This window comes from Camelina sativa, chromosome 15 (genome assembly GCF_000633955.1).
Source record: "Camelina sativa cultivar DH55 chromosome 15, Cs, whole genome shotgun sequence".
Classification (NCBI taxonomy): domain Eukaryota; kingdom Viridiplantae; phylum Streptophyta; class Magnoliopsida; order Brassicales; family Brassicaceae; genus Camelina; species Camelina sativa.
In genome coordinates, this window is record NC_025699.1 from 10603142 (window position 1) to 10612744 (window position 9603).

Genomic DNA, 9603 nt, shown 5'->3' on the forward strand with positions numbered 1-9603 from the left:
AAACTAACCTTAAAATAGGTAAAAAATTACATTCAATTGTCATTAGAAAATTTTAATTAAGCTTAATTAATTAATTTAAATAAATATAATTAATTAAAAAAATAAAAAACACTTACAGATCAAATAGAAAAAAATCTAGAAAAAAATATTTTCTCTCTCTAATAAATTATGGACGAAATTACTAAATAATTTTTTTTAAAAAATATAAACCAATCAAAATTTTAAAAACTAAGTTTTAATATCCAAATATATAATATAATTATTTTTAATAACTAAATTTCGAAAATTTTGTTAAGATTTCAAATTATGATTCTCCTATCATCTTTATTTTATTTTATATATAAATTGTTTGGAATTTTCATATAATAGTTATGATTAATAAAGTGCAGAATTTTTTCTGCATATGTTGTGATTTGAATTTTTAAAAACGAAGATATATTAATCAATCTTCTAGTTAGATTATGTATTTGGGTCGAAATGTCTTAAGTATTTTTTTCGTTTCTTTTTGAAAGTTGAATAGAAGATTCTCCACCCAAAGAAAAAGAAAAAGAAATAGATCTAAATCAACCCTCGTCGTCCCTTTGCAAAGATAATTTGAATTCAAAATTAGAAACCACGCCTTCCTTTCTCTTTCAAATCTCTCTCTCTCTCTCTCTCTCTAGAAACCCTAGAATTTTTGTGATCTTCAACGGGAACTATGACTACGACTCCTTCCGGCGGTCGTGAACTCTCGAATCCACCGTCCGACGGCATTTCCAATCTCCGATTTTCCAATAACAGTGATCATCTCCTCGTTTCTTCATGGGATAAGGTTATTAGTCCAAAAACCCCCTTTCTACTTTGTCTTTTCACTGATTTGTTGACTCTGAACAGTCCTCTTTCCTTGATCTGAAGTTCAATTTCTTCTTCGTCTTCTGTGTTTGTTTTGAATCTAAGCGTGTGAGATTGTATGATGTGAGCACCAATTCGTTACGAGGTGAGTTCTTACACGGCGGAGCAGTACTTGATTGTTGTTTTCACGATGATTTCTCCGGCTTCAGTGTTGGCGCTGATTACAAAGTCCGAAGGTATTCTCCTCTCTTCTCTTCTCTAAGCTATTATTGTTCGTTTGAAATGAGGATTTTTGTGGTGATTTAGAACAAAGCACTTGATTTTATCCCCGGTTACCCAGTTTAAAGCGAGTGAAATTTCGTATTCTTAGTCCTGATATAATTTTCAAGTACTGAAATGAAATGTGTATAAAGTTTGAAAGCTAATCTCAATGTTATTCAAGAGGCTGTTGGCATAAGAAATTAACAATGTTTCCACTCAGAATCTGTTGTAGGTTTTGTTGATTTAAGGGGTTTTCTCTGGTTATACTGCAGGATTGTTTTCAATGTTGGCAAAGAGGACATTTTGGGGACACACGACAAACCAGTGCGCTGCGTTGAGTATTCTTATGCTGCAGGTAGGTTGTAGAGTGGTAATCATGTTTTTTTAATGCTAGTTGCACAAACAATAACACTGACGATTTCTGGTGCTTTAAAGGTTTACAAGACAGTGAACTTTTGTTTCTAATCTTTACTAATGTAATTGTATCCGGAACTAGAGATATTTTATTTTGACTACTTTGGTTATATCTTACTGTCCCAAAAGTAATGCTGACACATCATTATGTTTTATGTGATGTTACAGGGCAAGTGATTACAGGATCTTGGGATAAAACAGTTAAATGCTGGGATCCAAGAGGCGCAAGTGGGCCTGAACGCACTCAGGTGGGAACTTATTTGCAACCAGAGCGTGTTTACTCTATGTCTCTTGTTGGACATCGTTTGGTAGTGGCAACAGCAGGACGGCATGTAAACATCTATGATCTTAGAAATATGTCTCAGCCTGAGCAAAGACGGGAGTCTTCACTTAAATACCAGACAAGATGTGTGCGTTGTTATCCTAATGGAACAGGTTAGATGGCTGACTTATTGTTTCTGCGGTTGATGGCAGTATCCGGAGTTGCTAATTTTTTCTTCCGATTCCATAGTATACCGTACTCTTTAGTTCCTCTTATTCCACATCATTGAATTGAATATCTGAAATTGAAAATTTACAGGATATGCTCTTAGCTCTGTTGAAGGAANACGAGGTGAGTTCTTACACGGCGGAGCAGTACTTGATTGTTGTTTTCACGATGATTTCTCCGGCTTCAGTGTTGGCGCTGATTACAAAGTCCGAAGGTATTCTCCTCTCTTCTCTTCTCTAAGCTATTATTGTTCGTTTGAAATGAGGATTTTTGTGGTGATTTAGAACAAAGCACTTGATTTTATCCCCGGTTACCCAGTTTAAAGCGAGTGAAATTTCGTATTCTTAGTCCTGATATAATTTTCAAGTACTGAAATGAAATGTGTATAAAGTTTGAAAGCTAATCTCAATGTTATTCAAGAGGCTGTTGGCATAAGAAATTAACAATGTTTCCACTCAGAATCTGTTGTAGGTTTTGTTGATTTAAGGGGTTTTCTCTGGTTATACTGCAGGATTGTTTTCAATGTTGGCAAAGAGGACATTTTGGGGACACACGACAAACCAGTGCGCTGCGTTGAGTATTCTTATGCTGCAGGTAGGTTGTAGAGTGGTAATCATGTTTTTTTAATGCTAGTTGCACAAACAATAACACTGACGATTTCTGGTGCTTTAAAGGTTTACAAGACAGTGAACTTTTGTTTCTAATCTTTACTAATGTAATTGTATCCGGAACTAGAGATATTTTATTTTGACTACTTTGGTTATATCTTACTGTCCCAAAAGTAATGCTGACACATCATTATGTTTTATGTGATGTTACAGGGCAAGTGATTACAGGATCTTGGGATAAAACAGTTAAATGCTGGGATCCAAGAGGCGCAAGTGGGCCTGAACGCACTCAGGTGGGAACTTATTTGCAACCAGAGCGTGTTTACTCTATGTCTCTTGTTGGACATCGTTTGGTAGTGGCAACAGCAGGACGGCATGTAAACATCTATGATCTCAGAAATATGTCTCAGCCTGAGCAAAGACGGGAGTCTTCACTTAAATACCAGACAAGATGTGTGCGTTGTTATCCTAATGGAACAGGTTAGATGGCTGACTTATTGTTTCTGCGGTTGATGGCAGTATCCGGAGTTGCTAATTTTTTCTTCCGATTCCATAGTATACCGTACTCTTTAGTTCCTCTTATTCCACATCATTGAATTGAATATCTGAAATTGAAAATTTACAGGATATGCTCTTAGCTCTGTTGAAGGAAGGGTCGCCATGGAGTTTTTTGACCTATCAGAGGCTGCTCAAGCTAAAAAGTATTTTTTTTTTCCGTGTGTTTTTCTTCTTTTCTCTTTTCCACAACTTTTTGACTTACAGGTGTATTTGTTGAACTTGTCCTCAGATATGCTTTCAAATGCCATCGGAAAACAGAGGCTGGAAGGGACATTGTTTACCCTGTAAATTCCATTGCCTTCCATCCAATGTGAGTTCTTATCTTAGATGTAGTCCAACTGTTTCATAGATTTCTACTTCTTACAGAACACAAGAAGGTCAAATTATAATGCTGAGAAATTTCTCTTGCATAGCTACTTTCCTGTGTAATCATCTGAGATTTTTAATTGCAGTTATGGCACCTTTGCAACTGGAGGTTGTGATGGTTTCGTCAACATTTGGGATGGTAACAACAAGAAGAGGCTATATCAGGTTAGTAATGGGCAAAATCATTATTCACTGAGTGTTAAGTATGGCACACAATTGATTTGCTCCTTGTTGTTGTTCCCTTTGTAGTACTCAAAGTATCCAACAAGTATCTCGGCACTGTCATTCAGTCGAGATGGTCAGCTACTGGCTGTTGCTTCAAGTTACACGTTTGAAGAGGGAGAGAAATCGTAAGTAGCTTGTTCCCTTTCTAATCCTTTTGAAGTTTTACAACAGTGTGCCTTTGTTGAAATCTCTAATGATTTGAACTCTGGTTTAGTTGGTTGCTTAGAGAATATAACATAGCATAGAAGTATATTGCTACATTAGAGAATCTAAACTTTCAGATCTGATCTATATGACCTTTAAACGCATCCTTATTGTTTTTGTCACAAAACCGCACACTTGAAAATGTTAATCTCTTTGTATTTGGTTTCGAGTTAGAATTCTCTTTGATTGGGTCTCTCTGTGTGATGTTTTGTAGGTATGAACCGGAGGCCATCTTTGTAAGAAACGTGAACGAAATCGAAGTGAAACCAAAACCCAAAGTATATCCGACGAATCCTGCTGCGTAAAAAGGAAGAAACACCAAGTTAATTTCCTGCGTTGTTCTGTTTCTTTTTCTTGTATTTGCTAGGAGTGTTCTAATGATTGAGTCAACTGATCAACGTATGTTTGAGATTTTAATTAACTAGTGAAATACCCACATTCACCGAATATGTTATGAAGTCTTCGTAGTCAATGTATCTTTGCAAACACATATTTTATAAAATAGACAAACTTGCAATGCTTAAATGAGGTTTAAACAGAGTTTAAAAGACAGAAAGAGATCAATCTACAGATTCTAACTTGAGTTCAAAGTCTATATCTTGTAGCAGCGATCTAACGTCCTTCGCCTCCAACTCGTCCTCGAACTCGATTCTGAAGAATCTACGGTGAACTTCCTTGAGTAACTTCAAAACATTCGCCAATCCACCGTTGCTTTCACTCTCGTCTGTCTTCTCCTCAGAGTAAGGCTTTGACTTTTGGACTTTGAGTCTGAAATAGGAGTACTTGCTAATATTAACTAGGTTACTCTTGTGATAAGGCCAAACATTACGCGTATCATCCACAATCACAACCCCACGCTCCTCAGCCAAAACCAAATCAAGCGTCTTTATATGAGGACTCTCGTCTTTTGTAATCACTCTATCCCCAAAATAGAGTTTCTTCGGATCAATCACCTCCAAAATATGCTTAGCGTATACGCGACTACCCTTTGTGTAAACATACATGGTGAACATCTCGTTGGCTTCTTTCAAGAAGTCGCGAACAAAAGGCCTTAGCTTTGTCAAAAATTCAATGGGATCTCCTGAGTCTTTGATTTTCCATAGATCGTCCCTCGTCGTTGAACCTGCTTCTTCGAGTAGATACTTCTCTGCTTCGGAGAGACGCGGAACCTCTTTAGTGTGGAGAAGCGTGTGGTCCAAGTCGAGTACGAGGTGAAGCTTCTTCTCGTTGAGACAAGATGATTTCGTTGTTAAGCACTTGGTTGACGCCACAGCTTCGTGGCTTAGATGTAAACCTTGGAAGATATAATCGAACGCTCGGCCTTGCCTTTTGTCAATTGTTGATTTGCAGGCGATGCAGATTCCATGGAGTGCGTACCAGTGACCACAGATACTAGAAGAGGATAACGATAGCGAGGACTCGTTGATCTTTGGGTCGATCTTTCGCCTTTTGGCTGGTGGTTCCGAAGAATGATTTTGAACAACCGACATGATTTTTTTATCAGAAACCTAGAGAGATCGAGGAGAGAAAAAAAGAACTTGAATTTGATGTTTAATTAACAGTCTTACTAGTTTTATAGGGATTTAGAGTCCGTCACTATAATACGGAAGATTGGAAAGTAAACCTAGTTTTGTTTATTTATCTTCTGCTAATTGAGGTTTTATAGGGAGATAGAGACGGTCACTAGGTTTATTGATATCCTGCTAATAATATTAAAATCCTGAATGCTTTATTTATGGAAAATATGGAAAATTGGAAAATCCTGACGTACCCAAATATGGAAAATTGGAAATATTGAAATCTGACTGCTTTTGTTTATCTATCTTCTAGTAATTGACTATAATATCCTTTTTCTACGTGTTTTCTGTTTATTGGGTACTTCACTTCCAAAACAAATTTAAGAGACTTTTACTAGATAATGGAAAACTGAAAATATATATGTATTCCTTTCGTATACTAACTAAAAAGATATATATTTAAAGTCTAAATTTGTTAATAATTAAAACAAAAGTTCATAGCCCTATATCAAAAAAGAATATATATATATATAATATAATATATTTAATATATACAAGAAAAGAAGTAAAAAAGTTTCACCATCTTATATTAATAAAAACATTTTAATATATTATATTCTTAACTTTAATTCTATTTAAATTATTTTTAAAAAGAAATAATTTATTTGTTTATATAAAATTTGAATATCAATAGAGAAAACTGTAAATCACTTTGAGAACTCAGCTAATGCTATAATGATAGGTGTAGTTATAAGAAGTTGACAACCAATTTAAACATTTGGATACATCCTATATTATTTAACAAATTCAATCAGTTCACTAGGTGTGTCATTGGCACAACTAGTAAAATCATATGCAGAACTTTCAGCTCAGAATATTAGTCATTTAAATCAATAACATATACAATGTATGAGAATTATGCTTTTTGAAAATTAATTCAGTATTCTCTTAATTTATTTTCATCAAATGTTTTTAATCTTATAGAATCAAACAAAAAACCAAAGACACTTTTAAAGGTATGTATATGCTTCTTTGTCAAAATCATTTTTATCAAATTGTAATTTTCTATATATATATATGATCAATGAGCAAGACTTTGAGCTATTTTCAAACAATAATTAAATAAAAGAAAACACACTTTTTCAATCAACATATACGTTTATGTTTGTACTTTAGTTTTACATATGTTAAATTTGATTGATTGACTAACATGTTGAATATATGTTAGGATCACTATGAACGAGTATACCTTATATGTCGAGCAATTGATCTCATCATCCCTTAATGGTCAATCAATGTCCTTTCTTCCTTGGCTACTCACAATTTTTCTACCTCCTACAAACCATCAAACAAATCTTAACATTTATATTTTAGTGTCTAAACCTATATCTCTGCAATATCATTTATTGCACTGAACATGTGCATATGAGTGCATTTGATGTATGATCTATATTTTTTTTTTTGTGAGTTATAAAGCAAATGTCAAAAAAGTCATAAAATTTTATTTCTTACTTGAAAAAGGGATTAAAAACTATAATATCATTATTGATTTGTGGCTTTGACAAAATTTTCCTTGTATCAAATTTGACTGCAAGTAAATGATCAATAGCCTTAGCTAGTTAGGTCTACTATTAAGATTATCGGAAGTGAGAGTAAATCTCTAAATATGTTTGATTTTGTGCTAGGTATTCGTTTTACTATAGGTTTCGAAGAATACTTTTCAACAACGGACATGATTGAATTGAATAACCTAGCCTGAGAGATCGAGGAGAGGAGAGAAAAAGAGACTTGAATTTGATGTTAGAAACCTAAAACCTAGAGAGATGGAGGAGAGAAAAAGAGATTGAGGTTTTTATAGGGAAATAGAGACCGTCACTAATAATTATGGAAAATTGGAAAATATTGAAATCTGAATGTTTGTTTATCTATCTTCTGCTAATTGACTATAATATCCTTTTTCTACGCGTTTTCTGTTGTTTATTAGGTATTTTACTTCCAAAACAAATTTAAGAGGCTTTTACTACATAATGGAAAATTGGAAATAAATGGTGGGACATTCTCAAAAATGCCCCTTTTTCCATACCCATTTTTAAAAATACTCCTTCATGTTCCTTCATGTTGACCATTTTTAAAACTACCCCTCTTTATATACAAAATGACCAAATTACCCTTTTTTGAGTGACAACAAGAATGTACAGTCATCAAAATCGAAAATATTTTCCCGCCAAAAAAATTTCCCGCCAAAAATTTTTTTTCCCGCCAAAATCAAAAATTTTTCCCAAAAAAATATTTTTTTCCGCCAAAAAGAAAAATTTTCCCGCCAAAAACGAAAATTTTTCCCGCCAAAAATATTGAAATTTATACCTTTTAAAAACATTGTAAACGCTTTTAAAAGTTTTTAAAAGTGTTTACAAGGTTTTTAAAAGGTTTTTAAACACATTATAAACGCTTTTAAAAACCTTGTAAATGCTTTTAAAAAGCTTGTAAATGCTTTTAAAAGGTTTTTAAACACCTTGTAAACACTTTTAAAAACTTTTTAAAAGCGTTTACAAGGTGTTTAAAAACCTTTTAAAACCCTTTTAAAAATCTTATAAAAACTTTTACAAGGTTTTTAAAAACATTGTAAAAGCGTTTACAAGGTGTTTAAAAACCTTTTAAAATTTTTTTTAAAAAACTATTTGAAAACCTTTTATAAACCTTTTAAAAACCTTTTAAAACTTTTTAAAAATTTTGTAAAAGCGTTTACAAGTTGTTTAAAAAACCTTTTAAAACTCTTTAAAAAATCTTGTAAAAGCCTTTACAAGGTGTTTATAAGGTGTTTATAAGGCTTTTATAAGGTAGAAACCTTATAAAACCTTTTAAAAACCTTGTAAATTTTTTTGGCGGGAAAATTTTTTTGTCGAAATTTTTTATCAAAATTTTTTTGACAAAAAAATTTTTGGCGGGAAAATATTTCGGAAATTTTTTGGCGGGAAAATTTTGTTTTTCTTTTTATTGAATAAAATAATTTTCATCTAAGGGTAAAATAGTCATTAAAAATTAAAAAAGGCCAAAAATAAAAATGGCCAGAAAAGAGGATATTTTTGAAAAGGGGTATATCAAAAGGTGCATTTTTAACACATTCTCATAAATAAATGTTTTCCTTTCGTATATGCAAAACTTTCAGTTCAGAATATTAGTCATTTAAATCAATAACATATACATTGTATGAGAATATGTTTTTTGAAAATTAATGCAATATTTTCTTAATTTATTTTCATCAAATGTTTTTAATCTTATAGACTCAAACAAAAACCCAAAGACACTTTTTTTTTTTTTGTCAAGAGACACTTTTAAAGGTATGTGTATGCTTCTTTGTCAAAATCATTTTTATCAAATTGTAATTTTCTAAAAACATAATGCTTACTTGGATATATATGATCAATAGTCATATGGTGAGCAAGAGTTTGAGCTACTTTTAAACAAGAATTAAATAAAAGAAAACACACTTTTTCAATCAACATATACGTTTATGTTTGTTTTAACCAAATACTACTTTAGCTTTACATATGTTAAATTTGATTGATTGACTAACATGTTGAATATATGTTAAGATCACTATGAACAATTACACCTTATCATCATATGTTAATATATGTCGAGTAATTGATCTCATCATCACTTAATGGTCAATCAATGTCCTTTTCTTCCTTGGCTACTCACAATTTTTCTACCCCCTACAAACCATCAAAAAAATCTTAACATTTATATTTTAGTGTCTAAACCTATATCTCTCTGCAATATATATTATTTACTGCACTGAAGATGTGCATATGAGTGCATTTGATGTATGCTCTATATTTTTTTCTTTGCGAGTTATAAAGCAAATGGCAAAAAAATCATAAAGTTTTATTTCTTACTTGAAAAGGGATTAAAAACTGTAATATCATTATTGATTTATGGCTTTGACAAAATTTTCCTTGTATCAAAATTTGATTGCAAGTAAATGATCAATAGCCTTAGCTAATTAGGTCTACTGTTAATGTTACCGGAAGTGAGAGTAAATCTCTAAGGGGGGTGTATTCAACTTGACATTTTAAGTGATTTGTGTAAAAGTTACAAATCATATGTTATTCAATTATGAATTTTA

The 9603-nt window shown here is 32.4% G+C and overlaps 2 protein-coding genes across 3 annotated transcripts; one reads left to right on the forward strand and one right to left on the reverse strand.

The window, feature by feature from the left end:
• On the forward strand, nucleotides 493–4429 carry LOC104746352 (mitotic checkpoint protein BUB3.1-like). Of its 2 annotated transcripts, XM_010467807.2 has the most exons (10): nucleotides 495–811; nucleotides 937–976; nucleotides 2120–2210; nucleotides 2508–2590; nucleotides 2818–3084; nucleotides 3230–3305; nucleotides 3392–3472; nucleotides 3615–3693; nucleotides 3778–3878; nucleotides 4172–4429. In XM_010467807.2, the coding sequence occupies exons 1-10, from the start codon at nucleotides 698–700 to the stop codon at nucleotides 4260–4262; spliced, it is 1023 nt and encodes a 340-aa protein (XP_010466109.1). In that variant the 5' UTR covers nucleotides 495–697; the 3' UTR covers nucleotides 4263–4429. The 2 variants fall into 2 exon arrangements, with proteins under 2 accessions (XP_010466111.1, XP_010466109.1); XM_010467809.2 differs by lacking the exons at nucleotides 2120–2210; nucleotides 2508–2590; nucleotides 2818–3084 and adding exons at nucleotides 1365–1447; nucleotides 1675–1941 and having other exon boundaries at nucleotides 493–811; nucleotides 937–1067.
• LOC104746353 (RNA polymerase II C-terminal domain phosphatase-like 4) lies at nucleotides 4510–5605 on the reverse strand. Its single transcript, XM_010467810.2, has one exon. The coding sequence runs from the start codon at nucleotides 5445–5447 to the stop codon at nucleotides 4518–4520; it is 930 nt and encodes a 309-aa protein (XP_010466112.1). The 5' UTR covers nucleotides 5448–5605; the 3' UTR covers nucleotides 4510–4517.

Coding starts and splice junctions, on each gene's coding strand:
- LOC104746353 (XM_010467810.2), bottom strand. CDS start 5,447: ATGTCGGTTGTTCAAAATCATTCTTCGGAACCACCAGCCAAAAGGCGA.
- LOC104746352 (XM_010467809.2), top strand. CDS start 698: ATGACTACGACTCCTTCCGGCGGTCGTGAACTCTCGAATCCACCGTCC. Junction 1,068..1,364: donor GCTGATTACAAAGTCCGAAG/GTATTCTCCTCT, acceptor GTTATACTGCAG/GATTGTTTTCAATGTTGGCA. Junction 3,306..3,391: donor GAGGCTGCTCAAGCTAAAAA/GTATTTTTTTTT, acceptor ACTTGTCCTCAG/ATATGCTTTCAAATGCCATC.